At 37.1% G+C, this 26,822-nt stretch overlaps 1 protein-coding gene across 1 annotated transcript; it reads left to right on the top strand.

Moving 5' to 3' along the window:
- Positions 1-8,477: 8,477 nt before the first annotated feature.
- LOC146610939 (immunoglobulin-like and fibronectin type III domain-containing protein 1) lies at positions 8,478-26,470 on the top strand. Its single transcript, XM_085345568.1, has 25 exons — positions 8,478-8,523; positions 9,800-9,859; positions 12,265-12,387; positions 12,502-12,641; positions 12,769-12,868; positions 13,147-13,189; positions 13,322-13,493; positions 14,783-14,987; positions 15,357-15,629; positions 15,739-15,999; positions 16,457-16,561; positions 16,671-16,823; positions 17,615-17,737; positions 17,904-18,020; positions 18,480-18,604; positions 19,953-20,094; positions 20,228-20,521; positions 20,758-21,054; positions 24,134-24,313; positions 24,446-24,574; positions 24,679-24,987; positions 25,247-25,332; positions 25,439-25,631; positions 25,726-26,022; positions 26,109-26,470. Exons 1-25 carry the CDS (start codon positions 8,478-8,480, stop codon positions 26,468-26,470), a joined length of 4,335 nt encoding a protein of 1,444 aa, XP_085201694.1.
- Positions 26,471-26,822: the final 352 nt, after the last annotated feature.

Below are 26,822 nucleotides of genomic sequence, written 5' to 3'. Positions count from 1 at the left end.
TTATTCTCCTGGAAGAAGTCCCTTGACTTGGCCAATGTGTACTGTAGCGTTGTCCTGTTGAAACACCCAGTCATTACCACACAGACGAGAGCCCTCAGTCACGAGGGATGCTCTCTGCAACATCTGGACACAGCCAGTGGCCATTTGACACCCCTGCACCTCCTGAAGCTCCATTGTTCCACTGAAGGAAAATGCACCCCAGAGCATTATGGCACCCCTCCACTGTTGCGCGTAGAAATATCTTAGGTGGGATCTGATTGTCATGCCAGTAACATTGGAAACATTGGAAACCTTCTTCCACCTTTCAGTGTCCGATGTTTGGTGTTCTCTTGCAAAGTCCAAACAGTCAGTTCTGTGGCGTTCAAGGAGACAAGGCCTTTGAAGACATTTCTTTTTGAAGCCCTTCAGTCTCAGTTGCCGTCTGATGGTGCAGCAGTCGGCACCAGTAACAGCCTTAATTTGGGTTGAAGATCATCCAGTGTCTTGACGGACAGCCAATTAAATCCACCAGCTCAGTGCTGGTGAATTTTTTTTGGGTCTTCCACTTGACTTTTTGTTCCATAACCCTCAGGATCATTTAAGAAATTCCAAATGACTGACTTACTGCATCCCAACACAGCACATTGGCACGTTGCAAGAGACCCTGCTTATGCAGTTCAACAACCACATTCAAGAAGGGAAGGTTTTTTGACTTGGCCATCATGACAGTGTTACTACCTGACAGAAAATGAACTTAATCTAAATTTTTGAACAGATTTGGCCTTATAAAAGCATGTGGTCCTAAACTTTTGATCAGCTGTAAAACAGCCCGTTTCACTTTAAGGGTTGTTTTCAATAAATTGCATGCTCAAAAAAGTGTTTTGTCTCCCTCCCATTTCTACTTTGTGCATGTTGAAGCTCTACTTGGAACCCTGTTAAGATCCAACCATGCAAAATATGATTTTTTTGCCGTTTTTCAAGTGGTCTTAAAGTTTCGAACTGGACTGTATTAAGGCATATTGGTATAATCCAGCAATATAAATAATAAAGAGAAAATGTTCTATTGAATTTATGTTGTTAACCTCCTAGGACCTGGCATTCACATATGTGGACATCACATTTTGGGTTGTCTAGACCACAATACTAAATGTTGCTCTACAAGGGCCTGATATCCACTAAGGAGGACATTATACTGCCATTGTTCTAACAAAATTTAAAACGAATGTCCTCATACGTGGATATGAGGCCCTTGTAGGGTAAAATCAGGTAAAAAGATAATTCTTTGTTTTTACATCAATCAGGTCCCAATCAGCCCAAATAGCAAAGAGAAATTACAAATGCATGCCATGAAAGAGTTCAGGTCTTAGGAGGTTAAGGAACCTATTTTCCACTTTATTATATGGTGATTGGCACAACATAATAAAATTCTAGCAGGATTACAAGACTGTCTTTTCTCTTGAACAAAATTCTGCTGTAACTGCTTCTTGGGTGGATTTTAGTAATATCCTGGTCCTGGTTAGTATCAGTGTATATATCCTTCGTGTGTACGCTGGTTTTGCCACTGGAGATGGTTTACTCATTAGTCAACACAGAAAACTGCAGACCTCATAGTGTGTATTCACATTTAATGACCCAAATGTAATGACATTTATAACTTTTTTTCCATGCAGCCAATATCTGAGTCACTTTTTTTACTCTGTATTCAAAAAGTCTTTGATTCTGGAATCCTAAGAGATGTGGACAATGAGGAAGCAACTAATTACTGTATTATTTTTGGTGAGTTATTTTTATGGTGAATAGAATGCTGGAAACTAATATAAGTGTCCACAACAATTTTTCAGACACTTCTATGTTTTGATTTGTCTGGTCAGCAGTTCAAGAGTTTAATATACAACCAAAAAAAAAAAAAGAAAGCTTAGCAACAAGCTAACTGGCATATATCCAAAAGAAATTATCTGGATTATATAATTTTATAGTGCATGAAAAGAAAAAGTTTGTTCTTCTTTGTTCACTTTCTTTTTCTTTTGTCTATGCTTTGGTCACAAGCTGTTTATACTGATAGAATATCAACATTGGGTGTATTATGCATTACGTTAACTGCCAATGTGGGTCTAATCTCATGGTCATAAATGCTGTGCAGATGTCATACAACATCAAGAACAGAAGGTAGACGGTGCTTTAAAATTAGGAGGAGCCATGCATAGAGGCAAGCAGCCTTGCATGAATGCATACTGCAGACTCCTAGGGTTAGGGGACAATGGTTCATTTAATTTTGAATTTGAAGTTTTGAGTTAGTTCAGAAAGAAATAGTTAAGGAGGTGATGATACACGATGCTGCAGTAGTTTGATGCTTTCCCATACAAGCAACATTTTGAGGGCCATTTGTCAAGGAGTGTCACTGCATATTAATGTATGTTTCAAAGACCAAAAGCTCCCTGAAAGATGCAATCCCAATCCCTTCCATACATGTATTTATCATCGGTATTGTAATACAGTTAGATAAAACCTATGCAAGTGCTAATAAAATTGACCAATAAGTAATATGAATTCATTAAGCGCAGTAATACTTTTTTAATATTGCATGTCAGAGGGTGGGCATGATTATTGCTCAGCTACAGTCTCCTGAGAACCCTTTTCATTTATCCCACCAAGATAGCCTGGGCATATCATCATATAGTGATTTTCATATCCAGTAAAATGAATCTATTCAGTGGATGGGAAATTCAGGGAAGAAAATTACAGTTTAAATCTCGACACACACACACACACACACACACACACACAGTACTTATTTATATTTTTATTTTACAGTTTCCCTTGGTAAAACAGAAAATAACTAATAATAACTCTATATTTTTAACTAGTGAAGTAAGAGACATAACCTGAACATGTAGGAAAATGGGCTTTGTCACAACACAATGTCAAGAGGTCAAATGCCAGAAAAACATGGAATTGTCCTTGAGTGCCTAATAACTATACAAATGTTTTGTCACAGCTTTGTCAGAAATTCTTGCTGTAAAAAAGGATTCACTTTGATTCTTCCAAAAGACTGTGACTATAAACCAAGGAAATTTACTGCCATCTTGTGGAATCAATAGTGAAAAAGACATCCCAAATGGCAAGGGAGTCTAATAATCTGAAGTACTGGTCAAATAATTAACCCTGTGGGATACACATCACTCTAAAAACATAAGAAGATGCTTGTAGGAGTTTCATTTAATCACAAGTGACAAAAAGAGATAGCAGCAACCTTGTTTGGCATTAGAACAAACTTTCTAATAGTTAAAACAATACGTTTGACTGTACTTTACTCTTGTTTGCTCCGTCTGAATTTACCTTATTATGTAGAGTGAAGGCTAGAGTTAGACCTGTATTGTAATTAGAATGCTCATATCACAATTTGGACTTAAAAGTAGGTGAAACCAGTTTCATTTTAGTACTTCTAAATAAAATTTGCATAAAAGCAGCTGGAGTCAATCATTACCAAAACTGCCCAGTGATATTCCAACAATCTCAACTGAACAGTGTGGTGAGACCACAAGCTCAGTATTGTCTGCTGTTGAAGACTGTGCCATATTTATGTCAGTCCCAGGCTCTTTAATATCACTGTGGTATGGTGTTGATCCTAGATGGATGAAGACTAAGGCCACCTCTTAGACACATGTTTAAAAATCGTAATATTTTTGCAGAGGGAAACTGCCCTGAATGCCATTCAGGCCAAGTATAAGCTCTCAGTTTTGAACAGCTTTGTTGTGATTGGTCGGATCCTAAGTACATCGATTCAAATGTAGCTTTACTGACGGAGTACACAGGGAACAATCAGAAAGCCGGAGTGTGAGTGTTTAAAGCACACAGATTATTTGTCAGCCGGGGGAATTAATCAAGCTTGGAGCCTTTGGAGCTATGAGTAATGAGGATGGAGATGGGCCACCAGGAAGATGTGATGAGGATTTAGAATGCAATTCATGGCAGGGAAGTACTATCTCAAAAAGATGAAGGCTTTTTCCCGCCTCTTTTTTCGCAAGCAGAGACTTTTAAGTCACATCTTGTTCCTGCTTGACTTATCTCATACAAAAGATTGTGCAAGTTAAATAAATTGTCTTACTACTCCTTCAAGTATATTTAATGACAGGATTAAAATCAAGATGGTAAGACAGTAAAATATTTTGTGTTTTCCCCTGCTGCAAAGCATAAGCCTTTAAGACTTTTACAGTTATATATTGTATGGCAGTGTATGTGATGTCCAAGTCATCACTGGCATAAGAGAAATGGTAGATCAGATGATTAACAGTATATAGACCAAAGACAAATGCATACATAATGTATGTGTGTAATGTGTTACAGAATTTGTCTAAGAAACAAATGTTGCATATTCCAGTAGAAAGACAGCATCTTTTTGAAAACATAAAACTTCAAGTTTTATATATAAACCTTTTATACAAATCAACTGGAAAATTATCTTTTCCCTCCTTTTTCAGATTGCACTTCCAACTTCTTTATGGTAATATCTGACTCTAGATATCTCCTGTTTCCATCAACAGGTGATATACTTGATGCAATCAACAATCCATTCAGTTTTTGTGCATGTATTTCTCCACATTTTGCAATTTTTTTGTAAAATGCTCTGAAGAGAAGAAAACCAGATACTTGCGTTAGTTTGATATTCAACATGCAGACAGGATCTGGGTGCTGATCTCACAAGAGATTAGATCTGTTTTACATATGTCAAACCACTGATTTAACTGACACATTAATTTATAACTAAATCACCAGTTACATACTATTCTAGCGTGTTACAAATTCAGCCCTAGATGAAATTCACATGGCTCATAACTGATATATTATTTCTCTAAATTTAGCAAGCCACACTCTATATCTGTGTCCCAATTTTATAAGCATAAGCTTAAATCAAATCAAATTTGAATTTGTTTGTTTTCTTTTCTGCTGTGGACACTGGATCGCCTTAGGTTGTTAATCTCATCAAAAATAGCTTTTCATTACTGAGCAAAGATGCCTGGGCTGCTCTGGTCTGAAGCCCAGATCTGAGAAACCCAGAATACATGGAACACATTTCATCCACCTTTCTCAACGCCTAAAAATGGCAATATACGCCATCCATATGGCAGCGCCTATTTTCAAGTAAGAACCATATAACATATGTATCACAATCACAGGATCTTCAGCATGTAATGAGTTCAGTGATTTACAGCCATCAGTGGTCAATCAGCACTACAGCGGCCATGTGAACGGCACCTATGTATCAAAGCAATACCAGGTCTTTGAGTCGATTCTTGGTCAGTTCCAATGGTAAAAACAGGATAACATATATTGATTATGATCAAGTGTCAGAGAGTCGAGATAAGATCTATTTAGAGAAACAGTGTTGAGATGTCATCAATAAAATAGCTACTAATAGTAACTAAAAGACTGACTGGCTCTATTCACCAATGACTTTTTACTTGTTGCACCCATTCAAGCCTTGAGCTTGCCTTAACAATAACATGAAACATTCAGAAACGCATTCAAACCTGAAAGCTCACAATCAGAACCTTGACCAATGACGAAACAAGGATGGCAATAAAAACAGAAGTACCAGGAAAGACATGGAAGAAAAAACATCCACTGAAACCTTGTTAAACCTGTTATTAAAAGTCTGTCAAATTAAACCTACCTAAACGCTTACCCGAAATGTTTACTTACTGCCATAATGGGCTATTGGGAACAGAAATTGCTATTAAAAATGCCATAAATTTATTGCAAGGAAGCATTCATTTCACTGAACCACATAATTTTTTTTGTTTCACATCAAAATTAAATAAAAGCCTGATGTGTCATTTACTTGTGCGTTTCAGAGATAATAAGAAATCTCCATCACATTTTTACCAACATAAAGTCTGGATTAGGTGCTATCTGATAAATATGGCCCCCAACCACTTCATAAAACAACTCTTTCCAAATGACCACACTCAAAGCCAGGATGGGAAAGCCAACCCTTACAAAGAGGAAAAACAATGCAGTTTAAATAGTATGGATGCATGAATAATATTCATGTATCATTTTTAGAAAAAACAAACAAACACAGGAGTAAGTTATCATTAAGGCCAATGGATTATACCAAAATGTAAATGAGACAAGAAGCTTACTCTTGGGAAACTGTCGGGGCGTTGCCCCACTATCAAACAGTTATCATATAAAATAAAACAAGGAACAAGAAAACAAATTCCATTCACGCTACAAATGTTGCTAGTGTAAGACATTCCTAATACAACTTCTCAGCTCATCTAGTAGTTTCTAGTTTCTCTTCTTTCCTTTTTTTTATTTACAAATAGATAATTAGACATCCAAGCCATTTAATATTCCTGAAACTGTAAGGCATACATTTGTTTATAAATTTTGCATATCGTTACATCATGTCATTATTGTGGAAAGTAACTATGTTTCTTTGTGAAAGATCCTTTATCATGAAGATGTGAAAGGAAAAAAAAATGTAAACATCACTGGGATAGGTTATTTTACACCAGTTATTATCATTAGAAATAAATTCACTCCTTATTGAAAAGTGACTGACAAGACCTCTGCGTATGTCCTGTTGAGGTTTCCCTCAGAAGAGCTATCTACACTACAGAGAGTCAGGCCAGGCTGTCTAGTTAGCACCTCAGCGGCAGCTTTCTGTGGTTTCCCATGACTGGAATGAAAGCTATGCAGCATGACATTTCATCAATATAAGGAGGGTAGGCTGAGGGGGTTTAATTCCTAATCCAGCTGGTTTATGTGAGCTCCAGAGCCTATTTAGATATATTTGAAGTACTACATGTAGAAGGACAAGCATGACATAATGCTGGCACCAACTGGACCTTGTGCTAGTAGATTCTATGGGTACCAAGAAAGAGACACCAAATGTCTGTGAAGGTTCTCAGTCATCCAGGTCATCGTAGTCAAAGGAGCTTGCAAAGAAAAGCGTCTGGACTTCTTTAAGTTGCTTGAAGACGTTTCACCTCTCAACCGAGAAGCTTCTTCAGTCTTGTTCTTCATTTGATCTTCCCTTTCCAAAGTCACAACTGCTTCAGAGCTATGCTGGGATTATAAATGTCATAACCTTGATTATGTAATATATCGTAACATAAGAAGTACATTGCAGACAAGGGATAAGTACCTTGTTCGCAACATGTGATCTTCACTAATATCCAGACAAGGGTACAGTTCAAAGCGGGATTAAACTGAATATGTTTCAACATTATACCACCTCAAAGTTTAATAAAAAGATATGGCTTTGAGTCACTTTCTTTTCATAGCTTCATAGGCCAAATTAATGCCTGCCTTTACCAGTTACCTGCCAGCCACCACTCAAATGGCAAATTTTATGCAACTCCTAATACAGTATGGTTAAAATCAGCCTGTGATGATAGCTCAAACTGAAATCTGTTTCTTTAAAAAAGCCAGTAAAATACATTTTGAACAATTACTTAACTGGAATTAAAATCCCCACTGATACTTTCACTGTGACAGTTACAGGTGTGTGTATCTGTAAGAATCAGAGACTACACAAACAAAATGAACTCACCAATCATTTTCTTGTCAGCAGCTGTTCTGTGAAAGATGAGTGTGCTGTCATCAGTAATTACCGCAGTGAGAGATAAACTTCACCACTAACTTGTCATTGGTAGCCCTTCCCTCTCCATTCGGCTATTCATCCTGCCTTACCTCATCCATTGACCCACCAGCTCCCCCGCTCCCTCCACCCACTCCCTCTTAATAATAACCCACCCGCTCTGAGCATCCATCTGCCTAATCAGAAGAAGCCTCTCTTTGACAGTCACTACCTAGGCACAAGCTTGCAGACAGGAAAATCAAACATTTTACCCCCAAAGGATTTAATATCCAGTGAAAACGAGGAGGCAGCAAGTTTATAACGCATCTATAAACCAGTCTCAGTGGGAGTGAACACAGAGCGGTACACAGGTAAAACACCCTTTTCTCTGTTTGTCTGTTTGAGACTGTGTGTGACCAAAGCTACATCCTGACCACAGGTTAACCTTCACATCTTTATTATATCCAAGTGGATTTCAGTTTATGAACTGACAGAAGCTAAACAAGTTGGGTATTTAGAGGATGCCCTCCAGAGGAGTATTAGGTTTCTACTGAAGAACAGTGGATCAGAGAGATGGTTTTCAATATTTGTTTGTTTTCTTTTATTGTTTGTTTGTTTTGTTTTTTGGTGTGCTTTTATAATATATGCAAAAGCATCATCTTCCTCATAACATAAGCTGTCATCACTTGTAAAGCAATGCCCAGAAAATGTTAACTGGGTATTTTCCCTACAGTATCCCTTAATATAATGCGTTTAGGCTCACGAGTTTAAAGAAATGCACTGGATTATCCTTGCTTATCAAATCAAAGATTATGCAAAATAACACTCTAGTACTCCTAGTACTACTGTTGCATTAATCATATTCACTTTCTATTTCTAGGTCGCCTTTTGACAGTTAACTCTTGCCAAAATGTGGAAAAGAGGGAAGAGCACGGGGACCACTGCAAACAGACAATGTAAAGGACTACAATTCTTACTACTCTTTCGTTTTGCATTACATGTATGCTTCTTAAGAAGAAAAATATCAATCACTATTAGGCACAATTTGCCGTCATATTCTCTTGGTATTATTTTTGCAATAGATAAAATGTTCCAAGTGTAAGAGATGGCTTTATTGTATCTAAAGAATTAAATATTTGTTGAATTATTTACAAGCTTAATCCTTGCCAGATTTAGGCCCTCACTTCAGCCAGGAATATTCAAGGCTGTGTTGTATTATTAAAAATTCTCCAAAAGCATTATATAGAAGAAAAAATGTATTTTTATATCCTGAGTGAATGCTTTGACAATAAAGTAGGCCTTTGGGGTAAAACTATTTGGCACCGACTATCTGTTATAAAAGCCTACATTAATCTTTGACACAGGCAAACTTAATTACTGTCTCATATATAGCAAACTGTGCACAAGTTAATTAATCACCAAAAGTGGTGGGAAATGAGCTGTCACTAATCCTGCCAAAACATAACATATTGCTACAGTCAAATAAACGATTAAGAAGGTAGAAAACCACCATATGGTGTACCTACTGATAGATTTATGGCTTTAAAAACACTTTGAAATTTGTAAGCAAAATGAGTAATGCTTAGACTTCAAGACAATAATAGAAAAACTAGAGGAAAACCCCTGGACAAGCCCTGCTTAGCACCAAATAACAGACAGACACAATCAGTGAATAGGTGGTGAACATAGGGGAACATTTAGCAGCTAAAGAGCCAGATATTTCCCTCAGGAGTTGGTACAGAACAGAAAGAGAACTGAAGGAAAGCAATTATTGGATTTTCAGGTGGCAAGAAACAAAACTTAAATAATATGTCGATGTTGTGTTCACAACTTTCTTGCACTGTTACCAGGTGGTGTCACATATGAAAACACTGGAACTACCCACAAGCTACATAGAGCAGTTTCTCCGTTAAGTTATAAAATGAACTAAGAATTTAAATTAAGAACTTAAAGACATTTAGCCAGTTAACTAAAAGTCTGTTCTCTAAGGCTTGAAACTGAGGATGAGAAGAAAACATCCCTGGATTAAAGTCACCTGTCTGCTGCCTTTTACTGTAACTCTCTTAGAGTTTTATTCAGGCATTTAAGAGTTTTCCTTTTCCACATTATGCCTTACTATGTCTTCAGCTCCTTTTTACAATTTCATATGTATACCACCTACTGTCCTACAAGCATAAACCAGCATTCCCTCGTGTATTTGAGACTGATCTAATGTAATTTCTTTTCACCCAGGTTTCTCCCTTGTTCATCAATATATTCAGCGTTTTAATGAGGTGTCTGGAAACAAGACAGGTGAAATGAACACTGTTTTATTTTCTGTCGGACAAACTTACTGTTTTTTGAGGTTGCAATGCATTGGAGTGCCGTATCAACATAATACTGAGAAAGAGCCATTATGCTGAATAATGGAAAAAACAATGAATAATACATTAGGCATTACTGAATGCTGTGTCTGTTTGTGACCTGTTTTACCTTTGTATTGATAACCTGAAAAACTACCTTGTCAAAGCAGTGACATGTTTGATTGGGTGGCAGCTCTCCTATTTCTGTCCTTGTCATAATAATCATTAATCCCTGGATTAATGTTGTTCTTTACTGACTCCTGTGTGATCCTTTGTCTTTGAACATTCAAAACCTGATAAAGAAATGTTCAGCTGCCAAGCAGGGAGGCAGAGGATCACAGAATTCATTCATGGCCTGATTTTTAAATGACTGAGTGAATTAGTCCATAGTCTAGTACAGAATGTGAGCTGAAGCTGACATTTGACTGTGAAGAGATTCACACTGCACATTTTTTTTGACGATAAATTGTCTGGGTCACTATTTTATATTGAAATTGCCGAACATACCATATATCAAGCTTTTCTGAATGTTATATACACTTATCAGCCACTTTGTTAGGTACACTTTTCCAACTGCTTGTTCATGCAAATATCTAATCAGTCAATCACATGGCAGCAACTCAATGCAATTAGGCATGTAGACATGGTCACTTCATAAACCAAGCATTGGAATGAGGAAGAAAAGACTGGCCTGAGTATTTCAGAAATTGATGAGCTACTGGGATTTTCTCCACACAACCAGGGTTGTATAGGGTTTACAGAGAATGGTCTGAAAAAGAATATATCCAGTGAGCAGCAGTACTTTTGGTGAAAATGCTTTGTTGATGCCAGAGGTCAAATGAGAATGGCTAGACTGCTTCAAGCCATTGTTACAGCTAAGGTATGTATAAGAATATCTCTGAAGGCAAAAACCATTGCACCTTAAAGCAGATGGGCTACAGCAGCAAGAGGACTACATTGGGTGAAACTCCTGTCAGCTAAGAACAAGAAACTGAGGCTACAAATCAGACTGGCTCATCAACATAGGACAGCTGAAGACGTGCTTCTCCGATGAGACTCGGATGGTACTGTATGTGCTGTGGAGGACATTTTCTTGGCACACTGTGGGCCCTTTAGTATCAACTGAGCATCATTTAAAGGCCACAGCCAATCTGAGAATTCTTGCTGACCATGTCGATCCCACAGCCTCCAGCTTCTAGCAGGATGATGCACCATGTCACAAAGCTCAAGTCATCTCAAACAGATTTCTTGAAAAAAGACAATGAGTTCATCGTATTCAAATGGCCTCCACAGTCACCAGATCCCAGTCCAAAAGAGGAACTCTGGGATATGGTCGAATGGAACCCATATGGAAAAGAAATAGTAAAAACTTATATGTGATTACTCATGAAAGTGGCCACTTTCTCATTACTTTCATACATTGTTTTAGTAAGTATCCAAAACATACAAGTTTCATTATATAATTTTTCAAGTGATCTTATATCTGTTTTCACTCATATATGCTTTTCACACATGACAGATACAAACTTTATAAGATAGATATATATCTCTATCTATCTATATATCTATCTATATATCTCTTTTCCATATGGGAAGATTCACATCATGGATGTTCAATCAACAAATTTGCAGCAATTGTGTGCTGTTATCATATCATTATAGATCCAAGGGTAATGTGTACAGCAGCTTGTTGAATCTATGTCACAAAGAATTAAGTCACTTTTGAAAGCAAAAGAGGGTCCACGCTGGAGTTTAAAAGGTTTACCTAATAAAGTGGACAGTGAGGGGAATTCAACATGTAAGATATTTAAATTTTGGATGTTAGTCATGTTAAAGAAAAAAAAAAAAAAAAAAAAAAAAAAAAGGGTATGGACATTGCCTTCAGCTTTGTGAAACTGGTGTTTTCTAAGAGTTTTTTTTTTTTGTCCTAATTACCATGTAAAGTACCATTCTAAAGCAATACACATTTAAGATATCCAAGAAAAACATCATGTTCTTTTTCAAGCGATAGATGTTACCGTGAACCATAGCCGACAGACAAGATTTTGTACTATTCACATCTCCAAAATTAAGGAACATAAATTGATTACCCTACGTGCTACTAGAGCTGGTATAACTTAGAAAAACTGAAAACTAAACCTGGAATCAAAAGCAGTAAGATTTATGCACTGTACTTTCCATTTGCAAAGTTACTGTTGCTGTCAACACACTAATTGTCACTGGGAAAATGTTTGACATTTCTGACATCTGCTGGTAGCAAAAAAGAAATCCGTTTAGTTCAATCAAAACCAGCAAACTCATGATTAATTCTTATGATTAACTCAGTTTCTTATTTTTCCCCCCCATTTTGTTTAGCTGCTATTCGGAAGAGATCTAAGACCTCTGGAGTGATGATCACGCAGTATTTAGTAAACATGCCAGAGGGAAAAAGCACCCCTGATTTCCAGTGTAAACCAGTGGCAGTAACTATTGAGAAAGGTGGGTGCTTTAAATTATAACTGACCATTAAAACTGATCCATTAGTGAAAGATATTGTTGCTTTTGGTTTCAGCAATATCTTTCACATTATTAAACAGAAGACATGTCTTTTAGGAAAATTAGCTGTTTTCAAGGCTGTGGTGACAGGGGATCCAAAACCAGATGTGTCATGGAGAAGAGCTAAGGGAACTCTTTCAGATAAGGAAAAATTTCAGACTAAATATGATGAATTAACTGAGGAGCATATATTAGAGGTGAGTGAATAAATTATTCCACATGATGATCTTGAAGTATTTAGTACTGATACTGTTTTTTTTCTCATGAATGTATTGATCTATAATGTATTTGTATGTGAATTGACACATAAATGAATATTTCCAGATTCACAAAGTGTCTGTTGCAGAAACAGATACATACAAATGCTTTGCTGCAAACGAATATGGAAAAGCTGTCTGCACAACAACATTAACTGTGACTGAGGGTAAGTCTTGCCCATTAGATACTTTTAAAGAGGATTCTGTACTTTCTTTCTTTTAGTGTGCATTTGGAAGAGTTTTTCTATTGGTGGAGTGCTCTTGTAGGTTTTAACATTTCTTATTATTTAAGCTTATAATGACAGACACTGAAAAACAAGACAAACACTGTAGGTCTAAGGGCCTAGTTCTGTTATTTTTTTATTACAAAAATGATATAGGACTCAATGTGTTTTTAAACTGGTATTTATTTAAATAAAACTTGAATTTCATTTGCTGTTTTCAGCTTCAACAAATCCAGCAGATTTCAGAAAACTGCTGAAGAAGAGGTAAGAACTGTAACCTATTAAAATACTTTTTAAAAGAGGACATTTCTGCAGTATATAAGGATTAATTCCCTAACTGATCCTTTTTTGAGACAGTTAAATACATTACATTTAATATTTTCCTGTTATCTTCAGTAAAGTAGAGAGAGCAGATGGAGAATCTGATGAAAGGTTCTGGGATGCCATGTTAAAAGCTGACCGGAACGACTATGAGCGCATCTGTTCAGAATTTGGTGTTAAAGACTTACATTTGATTCTCAAGAAACTGGATGAAAAGAAGAAGGAGAAATCACAAAATAAGAGGAAGGTATAAAAACACCCAACTCTCACACTGGATACGATATCTTAATCTCTAAAACTCAGAATTAATAAGTAAATTCTTGAGGTGTCAGTCATGGAGTGCAATTATTATTTGACTCAGCTGCTGATGAAGCACTTTCTGAATACTCACCAAGCTCATACTGTGCATTGCAACAATATGTTGATAGTTCAAATGCAAATATGACATCAGCAGAATAACTATTAACTACACTCAATAGCCACTTTATTAGGTACCTTACTAGTATCAGGTTGGAGCCCATTGTACCCTCTGAATTATTCATGACATAGAATCAACAGCATGCTGCAGACATTCCTCAGAGATTATATAGCATTGGAGTTGCTGCACATTTTTTCGGGCTGCACACCCATGAAACAAAGCTCCCATTCCACCACATCTCAAAGGTTGTCTATTGGATTGACATCAGGTGACTTTGGAGGCCATTTGAGTAAAGTGAATTCACTGTCATGTTCAAGAAACCAGGCTGAGATGATCCGTGCTTTGTGACAAAGCCTGTTATCCTGCTAGAATCAGATGTTAAAAGAGTGGTAAACTGCAGTCATAAAGGTATGGACGTGGTAGGTTGTAGCATTTAAAGAATGGGGCTCTTAGCACAAATGAGCCAAAGTACACCAAGAAAATGCCCCCTTCACACCATTACCGGCCTGAACAACATGAATCAGTGCTCTCATGCTTTGAAAATCTGATCCTATACCATCTGAATACTGCAGCAGAAATTGAGACTCATCAGAAGAAGTAACCTTTTTCCGATTTTCTATTGTTAAACTTTGCATTAACCAAGGGCCAAACATCATTACCTACTAAAATGAGTGTATACACTTAGCCATAGGCATATATCATCTTTTTAAGTGTTCATATTATTAACTGCATTCCTTTCACTTCTGAGATCTCTTCATTTAGGACCACAAAAGGAAAAAAAAAAAATGCTTGTATTAATTTCCTAAAATAGTAACCAACAATCCAGGTCAGAGATATCAATTTGCTGATTCCTGTACTGTGTGTAAGTACTGTAAGTAATATACAAAGCAGTAAATGAGTCAGAAATACGCTGGAGCTGTGATTTCAAAACAACTGAAAAATGTTGATAATTTTGACTTTCATTAAAAACGCATAATACATGCAATCATAAAGTTCCGTAGTCCTTGATGAAAGAGTGCTTCCAGCACAGTGTACTTTTCAATTTTTATAGAAGTCGTATCATTATACCACATTGCTATTCATCATGACATGAAGGTTCTTTTTTTCTGTGTACCTAGCAGGATGATATAATTCCCTATGATGAAAATGAAACAGGGAAACACAGTCTAAAGAGTGTTGGAAGGACAACGAATTTCTCTATTGATGGCCTGATGCAAAAGGACACAGAGCTTTGTAAGGGGGATATTCAAGAGGCCAACCTTCGAAATGCAGGGCTGCCTCAAATGGATCCTGAAAAGTTCATACTCCCTGCAGAGTTTAAATGTAGGTTTAAAAACCAGCTATGGCTAGACCTGGAAAAAAAAAAAAAAAAAAAAAAAGTCTTCAGAACATAAGCATTTGGGCATTTGCATATTGTTTTTGTTGTACATTCGACTTTAAACAAATGTGCATATGCTAAAGCTTGTAAAAATTTACTGACTAGCCCATAAGCAGACAGTAGCCATTATATTTATCCAGTAACATAACTTTAACAGCTGACACTGAATGTACTGAAGCACACAATCATGTCCAAATAATAGTCTTGCAATGTTCTCTACATTCTCTAATTGAATAGAAGATGACCAATACTGATGATACATATATTATATCAAAAAGAAAATCACATGAATATAATATTTTACTTTTTTGTAGTTTCCAAAGTCGACTTTGTGATCAAAATTCAAGAGATTAAAGCTGAAGAAAGGGAGGATGCTTTGTTTGAGTGTGTCCTGACACACCCGCTACCTAACATCACATGGATGGGCAAAGGCAACATCCTGGAGGATGGAGAAAAATATAATTTAACTATGTCAGACCACAAACTCATCCATAGGCTCCTCATCAAGGACTGCCAGATGCTGGACAAAGGCATCTATTCCGCTGTGGTTGGCAATACATCCTGCAATGCCTGGTTGGTTGTGGAAGGTATCACTGTATAACATTACCTTAACCATTGCTATTTTCATATTATCATCATTATTATTATTACTATTATTATTAGATAACTAATTACGTTGTACTTCTAACTTTTAAGCTGACAGTAATCCTGCACCTGGTGGTGAGAGGAGACCCCGTAAAACTACTGTGGCTCGTGGAGCACGGACTGACATTGAGAAAGTGGCCCAAGAGCAGCAACTAAAAATACAAGGGGAGATGGAGAAGCTCTTGGCAGAAGTAAATGCAAAATACGGAGCAGTACATATAACCGACAAACTATCTTTAGAAGAACTGGCATTAGAAGAACTGACTTTAATCTTAAGCACAGGTGGAAAATACAGTAAAGTTACTGGACAAGGTAAAAACATGTATTTCTGACTCTGCCAGTACCCTCCCTGTCCTTTGGAGCAAAAACTCAACAAAATCTATTATCTCCTTAAAATTAACTCCATTAAACTGTCCTATCACTCCTATCAGTCCCATATTCTGTCTCACCCTTCACGTCTTACCAAAGCATTTCTACTACCAGCACTGCAGTGAATAGGCAGTGTGGCTAAAACTGTGCTGATGATAAAACATGCACGCTTACTGCTACTTATTTCAAAAGATTAACAGAGTGTATTAACTTGTGTCGTTCCTGGCTAATATTTGGTTACCCAACTATAAGCCATCTTTTATTTTTCAGTGGCATTAAGTATGACATAGTTGCTTACTGGTACTGGTGCAGGCTGGAAATTAAATCTCTGAAAAACAAATATTTTTAAAAGACTTTCGACTTTAAAAAATCACCATTTTTTTTTATTTCTAACTGGTAGGTGAAAATCAAGAAGATTATTCTGAGGAGACTAAGAACTTCACTGGACATGCAACTAAATCAAAATACTTAAAACAAAGTCGTGACTCAGAAATCAGAGTAATTGGTAAGAAACATACAAAGCAGTACGTGTGTCCATTCCCTTGTTATAGACCGAAAAGTCTAAATATGTAAATAAATATTTTGACCTTTAATCTTGTTTTGTGTCTGTCCAGAGTCAACTGACAAATTTATGGATGCAAACCAGTCTCAAATGCTTACCATTAGTCAACAAGAGCTGGGGGAATCTGATAGAAACAATAACTCCACTGGGTCTGTCAAAAAACAAATGAAAAGAAAGAAAGTCCAATGGAAACAACAAACATCTGGTAAGGGCTGAATGACTGCATGAAAATGCACTATATCTTATTCAAGATTTATACTTATGTGTATTAGATATAAATATGTAGATATAAATTATAAAACACTTTTCAACTCCACTTAAGCACTCAAAGCACTTTATACAGCATGCCCCATTTACCTATTCCCACCCATTCATACAGGCACTTTTTCCTGCACCTGATGTTTTGTACCTAACATTCACACACATTCATAATCTGATTAATACATCAGATCGCAACTTGGAGTTCAGTATGTTACCCATCATGCAGAGTGGAGCAGCCAGGAATCTAAGCATCAACTTTCCTCTTGAGCCACAGCAACCCCAATACACTGATGTACAGATGGAAAAACTGTTTATTGCTTTATTATTGTCAGTTTTTGTGCAATATTGAATTACAAAATGCATTTTCTTTCATTTGTATTTTTTTAATAAAATGTAACCAATATGTATCTGAGACTTTTGTTTCAAACCCTTACAAAGTTTTGGGCCATTTCTATTTGCACTTGTAAATTATAGTCGTGAATTATTATTGTAAAACAGTTTAAGTTTAAGTGATATTGCACCATGAGAATTGCTGTCAAAGCTTCAAATGACACAGTTAGCATAGAAGCTTTATCTTCAATAGTGTAAAAATTCAGAAAGATGTCCCTTAGCACTTTTTAAATTATATTTTTCTTAATTAATCAAAGAAAATAAAATGCAGCAGAACAAAATCAACATCAAAATTATTACTTAAAAATTCACTGGATAAAGTTGTGCATGTAATACCTGACACAGATCCAAAAGAACTAGCAAGTGAAAATGAATCAAGTTGCTATGATGAGGATGAAGACGCTACTGACCAGGACAAGCACACAATTTCTCCAAAGCAAGACCAAAAGCCAAAGGATGCACTCGATGGTAAGGGAGCACAATTAGTGTGGCATTGCAAGGGGAATTTGTATGATTCAATTTCCTCCATGAGGAAACTCAAGGATATATTCCTGGATATATGTTTTGCTTAAAACCATATATGGTATGATTTTGAAAGAACTCTTCTAGCTGAGAGAAGATTTTTGTTTTAAAGGTGAAAGTGCAAGTCTGAAAGACGACATTAGGTGTGACGAGACTGAGGATGAGACTGAATCTTCAACACATATGAGGCGTAAAAGACACGCCCCTCCGATCGAAGATTTGGTGGTTGGTAAGTTGGAGACAAAATTCTTCTAAACCAGAAGGGTTTTTCTTTTTTGTTTTTTGATGTTTTTTTTAATTAATAATCTGTTTAACTAAACTGATTAACACTTAAACATGTAAAACTCAATTAGCTGAATTATTCCACTGTATTTCTGTCTTATTAACACAGACATGACTACCTTTACCCGCATAAACATACCTGAACAACATTCTGAACTTGTTGATAGATAGTGAAAGAAACATTAAAGTTTCAGCTATTTATTTGTGGATGGAAAAGAAAAAAATAAAATAAAACTATTATATTAAACTAAACTAAACTGATCTACAGATAGAAAAGACTTGTTGTTGTAAGATTATACATTTATAATTTATTTCATCTACCAATATCCAAAATCCATTAAAGTGTATTGACTGGTGTCACACTTCATGCCCAAGATTTTCCAAAAATCATTTTAACTGTTCTTAGATCCAGGGGTTCAGTTCATCTGTGGTTTGACTGATGTCAGTGCGATCATCAATGAGATCGCTGAGTTAACATGTAAGCTTAGCAGTGAAGACTGTGAAGGAGCCTGGTTCAGAGATGGCAAACAGGTTAGTCAAACAAACATATACATGTTATATTTCTGTTCTGGTACAGTTCTGTGTTCACCCACACACCCAAGTTACTGTGACAGTGGATCAATAAATTGTCATACCATGCCTAACGAATTCATAACTGAGAAAAAAAAGAAAACAGGTCCATTGTAACAGCAACAAAATAAAAAAAAATTTTTTTTTAAAAGTAGCATTAGGGTCATATGTATTTGGACAGTTACATTTTTTGGCAAACACTGTGATTGTCCTGAGACTTGTTGTTTAGTTCTTTAGAATTCTGAGATACTGTCCTTGTGTTCAGATTCTTGAGAGCCTCTGAGTACTATATTTATATTTAAAGTTCTTGCTTCTTGTTCATCCCTGTTAGATCCCCTTCTTTTCCAGTCTGTTCTAGTCTTTTCTCTGTCTTTGCATCTCCTGAATGAAGTCAGTTTGTTGCAAGCTCGCTCTTGCAACAAACTGACTAACAAAATGCTGTGCATTGAAGTGCAAACTTTTAGCTTTGCAGTAGCTTTGCCTATAGCCTTTATAGAGGATTAAAGATATTTGGACAATTCACTAACAAGCAGTTTCATAGCCAGATGGAGCTTGTTCCTACATTTTCTGTGACAAATTAAGCATATAAAATATCTGGAGTTGATTTCAAGTGTTAAAGTTGCATTTGACAGGTGCAACAAGGTGCAAACCACTGGTTACGCTGAAGAACAAGAACACCAGATAAGACTGAAAACATCTAAAAGAGTTTAGGTGGGAAACACAGCTTTTGGTGATACCCCTCTAAACTTCAGGATAGGATGGGATATTTATCCAACTATTCTTATATTTTTACCTGTGGTAGTTAATTTTGAGTATCTGAAATAAGCTGACTATATATAAAAAAAAAAAAAAAAAAAACAGTAATTCCAAAACATAATGCAACATTTTGCTGAACCTCTTAAATTAATGATGGAAGTCTCTACTTAAATTACATCTTGATTTAAAATCTACTTTGGTGGTGTACAGAGGCAAAATTACAAACACTGTCAGTGTCCAAATTCTCATGGACCTAACTGTATGTAAATGTAGCACTCTGTCATTCCTCGCTAAAGTTTGATTCCTTATTGATGTATTTTTAATTTTTTAAAAGCTCAAAACTGACATTTAATAAATAAAGAGTGTCATTACTGATGTCTGAAAATCATCACCGGTTTCACTGAACAGCTGTTCATCTTTAATTTACTTCAAATCTTTTGCCAGTGTTCAAGTACTTTAGGCCCATGTGGGAGACACACACAGCTGGACAAGAAGCCCCCTTTGAAAGCCTAATTTTTCTTTACTTTTAACTGTTTGCTCTTTTTCCTATCAGATATTCCAAGATGAAAGTTTCTCCATAACTAAAGATGGGCCAATTCATAAATTGGTCATAAGCAAGTGCACGGAAGAGCACTCTGGAAAATACCGTTTTGAGGCAGATGGCCGTAAAACAGAGGCAATGATAAATGTCAAAGGTTTGAGAACTGCTCATTAAAGCATGACATTTTGCAAACTTTAAATGGAAAATGTACAGACATACTAATAAAGAAATGTTGAAGCAGATCACGGATAACATAATACTTCTCCAACTCCTAAAAACTTCTTTAGATCCTCCCAGGTTTGACCTTGAAGACCTCAGTGCTTTTACTGAGCCAAAGACAGTTAAAGTGGGGCACAATGCCATCTTCAAATTGCATTTTCTTGGACACAAACCCATAAAGATTCAGTGGTTCAGAGAAGGAGAAGAGCTCCAAGATGACAACAATACAAGGATAGAAAAATCTGCAAGCCAAAGCCGGTTGCTTCTGAGCAGATGCCAGAGGAAGGACACAGGAGAGATCAAGATCAAGCTAAAAAATGAACACGGCTTCACTGAGGCACTCTCACGGCTTATTGTGCTTGGTGAGTGAATTATGGACAATGCAGAAGCTGAACAGATAAATATAGGTTTCAAACAGCAGTAAAAATCTCGACTGACATACCCTCATAATATATTTGACAACTGATTTGAAAACTTGTGCAAAGTTGTTTTTCTGTTAAAAAGTCCTGTAATTATTAGTTCTACGTAAATACTGTCTCTATTATGAACATTGTAAATGTATTTCCATACTTTCTATAAAACTTTATTGCCATTTCAGACAAACCATCCCCACCTCTGGGTCCTGCAGAGGTAACAGAGAGCTCAGCTACATGTATTGAATTTAGATGGCGCCCTCCAAAGGATGATGGTGGCTCCCCAGTGATTAACTACATAATGGAGCGTCAGCAAGTGGGGCGAAACACCTGGAAGAAAATAGCGGAAATACCAGGTGTGTCCAGTTACCGAGACACAGGCGTAGAGCGAGGGCGGAAATACTGTTACCGCATCCGAGCAGTGACTGCAGAAGGCACAAGCGAAGTTATGGAAACTGAGGAAATGCAAGCTGGCACACTTGGTAAGCAAAGCTGACTACTCACCAAGCTCAATCACACAGAAATAACAGAATGCAAACTTCATATATTGATTTTTATTGTGGGATTCATTTGTCTTCAACAGAAAAGGAAGCTTTTCATTATGAAATGCCAAATAGACGACCTTGTGACTGCTCACTGTCACCAGTTTTCAAAAAGGTTTAAAAATCTGCCAGTCAAAACTTCAGGTTGCTGACATACAGTTAAAAGCCAAATGTGATCTCCCAATCAGTTTACTTGTAAGATATATACAGTGTATATGTGATGATGGCACATAGGCTACAAAGTGGGTAAACTATACAGTGGGTAACTATAAAACGGTTAAAACAAGCATTCGCTCTCTTATAGCTCACAGCTAAAACATAACACACACAAACCACTGCACAGCATAATGCAAAGAAAGTACTTACTGTTTGCAGATCTGCTTGAAAAATACTTCAAAGTGTCCCTCTGGACCATCTGTCTGTACAGCTTTGCAGAAATACTGGCTAGACTTGTCATTTTTGACAAGCCTGAAATGGTCCTCACCTGAATCCAGTTATTCTCACCAGCTGTTAAAACTAAGCATTTTTTTTTAATTTATAAAACATGATCCTGGCAGTGTAGCCACATGACCAGCCTTTTCAGTCCTTTTCAGATTCAAAGTCAAATTCATTTCCACCTTCTAGACCAGGAGCAGGGAATTCCAAGCCTCGAGAGCCGATGTCCTACAGGTTTTAGATGTGTCCTTGATCCAACACAGCTGATTTAAATGGCTAAATTACCTCCTCAACATGTCTTGAAGTTCTCCAGAGGCCTGGTAAAGAACTAATCATTGGATTCAGGCGTGTTGACCCAGGGTGAGTTCTAAAACCTGCAGGACACCGGCTCTTGTGGCCTGGAGTTCCCTACCACTGCTCTACACTGACAGTACACTGTTTATGCTCTTTTTTTCTAGATTCTATAAAGTGGGTATGAAGGTGGAATTTAGTTAATGAATCTAAGCATCATCTGCTAAAACTCATCTACAATTCTCTGCTATACTTGATCTAACCTTACTCTGGCCATGAAACCGCAGCCATGGTGCACCAGTCACACACTTTTCCTTACTTTAAATTCACTACACTGCAAAGTATTTTCATACAACCTTTAAAATAACACTTAGTCTGTCTCAATTTCATTTGCAGCATTTCACAATATTAAAAAAAATCCCGTGTACTGACCCAAATATCTGATATAAAAACATGACTTAAATGTAAGCTTTACATTTCTACTTTATACAATACAACTGAGCAGTCCTTACCTTTAATCTAACCTCTCTTCTTTCTCTCCTGTCCGGTCTTTCTTATCTTTATCCATCTCTGAGTGAAGTTAGCTCTCTTTCTTTTCTCTCCCTGTGAAATACAGCAGCCGGACCTTTAGCTAGCAACACACTTTGTTGCTAAACTGCACACAAACAGTTTGTGTGTTTCCTTAGCTTACAGAAACGCTGCATTTGAATTTACCTCCGTCACTCCCTCTATGCTCGCTGATCTTCTGTAGGGCGAGTTAGATGCTTAAGGACCGCAACTTACAGACACCTGCAGTAGTTCCGATGTTTTCACACACAAAAAAGAAAGAAAAATATCCTGACTTTGGCACACGTCATATCTCTTTACGCTACATCCTCTGGTGATTAATAAACAAACTGCCATTGATGTGTTTCTGTGACTGTTTCTGTTTTTACTCTGAAATCGGTTTGATGTTTTTTCGAAATAACAACTCGATCCAAATGCTTTAAAACAAAAGTAACGAGCCTGTTTTGAAAATGTAAGGAGTACAAAGTACAGACACTTAAAAAAGTAGGGAGTTAAAGTAACAAAAAAAAAACCCTACTCAAGTAAAGTACAGATACCTGAAACAGTAACGAAGTATTTGTACTTCTTTACTCCCACCTATGGACTTAAGCTCGCCTGTTTTCTGTATTTCATAGAGGAATTTTAATGACACATGAAGTTATAGCTTAGGCTTTAGCTTAAAACGGATAGCTAAACAAGCATCTGTTTTATCAGTTTCCGGTCCTAAAAGACTCAAGTTTATACTAGTGGAATAATTTAGTGGCATAAGTAGCTTGTATCAATGCAAATGATTTTATAGTTAATTATAGAAAATACAGGCACGGGTACATATAACCAGCCACAACAAATTTTACCAGTGAATTTGTCCCTGTGTGCCGGTGTTCTGGGAATGGAGGCTTGTTTTCCCTCAGAGCAGCCTGGAAAACGCAGGTGTTACAACTGATAACACTAATGACTCTTCGCCTACAGTGTAACAACGAGCTAACAGGACCCTGAAACTGATGCAGCTAATCTAAGCAGCAAACGTCATTATTTAGATCTGCTCTGCCTCTCTGTGGCATGTCCAAAATATGGTTCAAAATGCATCAACCGGTAGGAAAGCGGCGTTACTGCCCCCTACTGTGCTTTACTGGCCATATTCTCCTTTCTTGATGAATCAAGTGATGCGCAGTAAACAACTACTCTTTTCATTATTAACCATTACTTCTGTCTAGGAGGATATGTAGTTGGCTCAGATTACCTGTTTGTGTGTCTGTTTGTTAGTGGTATTACTGAAAAAGTTATGAGGTTTCCATGAAATTTTTACCAGTGATGGGGCTTGGCACAACTTAACTTTGGGATCCATCTGGATTACAGTCCACAGCCAGGAATTTTTGGGACAGTTTACCACCGAGAGAGAAACCTAGATAGGATGATATACATATATGATATACATATACTGCATTATGAAAATAAGAGACCTTTTTAGCCTTGGAGGAGGTGTGAAGCCTGGTGTTGTAAATGAAATTAACTTATCAATTATCAGTTTAGATGTTAATCATTTCAGCATAGTACACGTTGATAAATGAACATACATAGCTAAAACATTAATGTTTATATGTACAGTTATTGTTTTATCTACATAAATTACAGTGCTCTGATTCAAGGCTGCTTCTTCATTTTGGTCTCAAGTAACAAAAAAGCTTCTTTTTTTTTTTCTGATTGTAACCATTACCAGCACAATCTATTTCGTTTCTGCATTTTTCAGCCTTCCCTGGCCCTCCAGCACCTCCAAAAGTGGCCAGCGCTTTTGATGACTGTATAAATCTTTCATGGGCTCCTCCAAGTAACACGGGAGGTTCACGTATCTTGGGCTATATTTTGGAGAAACGAAAGAAGGGAAGTAATCTCTGGTCTGTTGTCAATGCCAATGATGAGCTCATAAAAGGTGCGTATTTTTTAACTTACCTCAGTTTAATCTGATGGACCTGATGACATTAGAGCATAACAGGACTCTTTTTTGCTGTTGTTTTTCTCCCTTCCTCTCTTTCTGTCTTTCTCCATGTAAACTCTTTTGTAGAAAAGAAATATGCAGTGAAGGATGTTGTTGCGGGTATGGAATATGAATTCAGAGTTACTGCCATAAATCTCTCAGGAGCAGGTGAATTTAGCAGCCCTTCAGAGTTTGTTCTTGCACGAGATCCTAAGAGTAAGTGTTGCAACTATTCTACATGAAACAAAAGACTAAAAAAAAATGTATTAACAAGTATCGCTTAGTCAAAACTTAAATATCTGATGTTTGAACTACACCAGAGCCTCCTGGTAAAGTTACAGGCCTTAAGGTGACAGAAACCTCCTACAACCACTTGGTCCTAACTTGGACAAAACCAGAAGACAAACCAGGCATACAGGATGAAGCAAGAGGGTATTTTGTTGAGATTCGGCAAGCAGATTGCATCGAATGGTCCCGCTGTAATAGTACCCCCATCATCATGACTTCCTTCAGTGTGAAAGGCCTGAAATCCATGGACATGTACTGGGTAAGAGTGATTGCCATTAATGATGGAGGAGAGAGTGAGCCCGAGGAGCTGCCCAACTATGTACTGGCAATGCCTTCACCAGGTATGTCAACAAGTCTTAGATATTTCAGATTCTGTTGGTTTGTTGCTGCTAAGAATGATTTTTTTTTTTGTTTTAAATAAAACTTTTTACCCCCCCAGAAAATTCACTCGTTCTTGGTAGAATACAACATTTCTGTGATGATTTATCTTTTCTTATATAGTTTTGTTCATTCCAATTACGAACCATGATAAATTACAATATGGTACAAACCTTTTTTTATTTTTTATTTATTTATTTATTTATTTTGTCACCACTACAGTGAGGCCAAGATTCACAAACAACAAGATGAAGAGTTTCTTTGTTGTGCGGGCAGGAAACTCTGTCAGGATCACAGTCAATTTTGAGGTGAGAATGATATTTCAGTTTTAAAATCAGGCAAACCATGGTTTCGCAAAACGAAACGGGTGAGGCAATAAAAGAAAACGTTGAAGATATTCCTTTTTTTAAACAGGCTTCTCCTCGGCCAGCAATTATCTGGCTAAAGGATAATGTGCCAGTTACAAAGCGGATCACAATCAGTAACTCTGATGGCTCCTCCCAGTTGCTGATTCCTTCTTCTGAGCGCTCTGATTCCGGCATCTACTCCATTTTGGTGAAAAATCTCGTAGGGCAGGAAACATTAAGTGCAGAAGTCAGGGTCACAGGTAAAATAAAACTATAATTGTATACTCGTTTTCTTTTGCAACATCTTTTCGTAACAAAAGCTGATGGATCTGATGAAAGTAAAACTGTTCGCAGATGATCCAAAACCACCTGGACCAGTAGAACTGGAAGAAAATGTGCCTGGTACTGTGACAGTAATCTGGGAACCTTCTCCTGATGAGAAGCGTGATGACCGTCTCCACTACACCGTGTCCAAACTGGACTCTACCAAGCGTTCGTGGGTCACAGTGGCTGACAGGCTCTTCAATAACAAGTTCACAGTCTGCAATATCATGCATGGAAGGGAATATCATTTCCGGGTCTATGCCAAAAATGACATGGGCATATCTGCACCCTCTGAGTCACCAACCTGGGAGGTGGAGAAGAAGAAAGGTGTGTTTGTCATCTCAAACAATCATAAAGTCCAAATACTCACTCTTTAAGAAAAAAATGATAATACTGTGTCTGCTCTTTCATAGAAAAGTTTCTAGTAAGTGTACCAACCATGAAGGACTGTGATTTGCGGTGTGCCCCATCCTTCATTGTTCCACTGAAGCTGCACACTGCACCCAAAGGTTATGAATGCTATATGAGCTGTGCAGTGAAAGGAAACCCCAAACCTCGCATAACATGGTATCGAAATCACATCAGTCTAAACACTAATACCAACTATTACATCTCCAACACCTGTGGAGTTTGCACCATGTTAATCCTCCGTGTGGGTCCCAAAGACATGGGAGAGTACAGCGTCATTGCAGAGAACAGCTTGGGACGAGCCGAATGCTCCACCATCCTTAATGTCAGAGGTGAGAAGAAAATATACTGGCTGTATTTACGGTGAGGGTTAGTTGTTGGGGGGGTGGGGGGTGGGGTGATAGTAAAGGTCAATAAATCTGTATCTCTTTCTCTCACACAGAGTGAAGACATGGAAGATGCCAGTACGGTGTGAGCAACATTTATTTGAAAGATCAACTGTGTAGCACAGGATGATTGGCAAGATTGTGCTCTTGTTTATTGAATTGGTACTAAAATAAAATAAATAAATAAATACAATTAAAAAATAATTACATTTGTTTATGGTTCGACAAGGTTTCCTGTTTGTTTTTGGTCATGATTTAAAGAGTCTTGGTTGAGCCCTTAATCCAGTAACCAGCAGAATACCCATCACATATTAGATCAGTTGATGAATCATC

This window comes from Diplotaxodon limnothrissa, linkage group LG20, assembly GCF_057381915.1.
Source record: "Diplotaxodon limnothrissa isolate DT_005_m linkage group LG20, D_limnothrissa_male_GT1.1, whole genome shotgun sequence".
Classification (NCBI taxonomy): domain Eukaryota; kingdom Metazoa; phylum Chordata; class Actinopteri; order Cichliformes; family Cichlidae; genus Diplotaxodon; species Diplotaxodon limnothrissa.
This window is presented reverse-complemented; position numbering and strand designations above follow the sequence as displayed.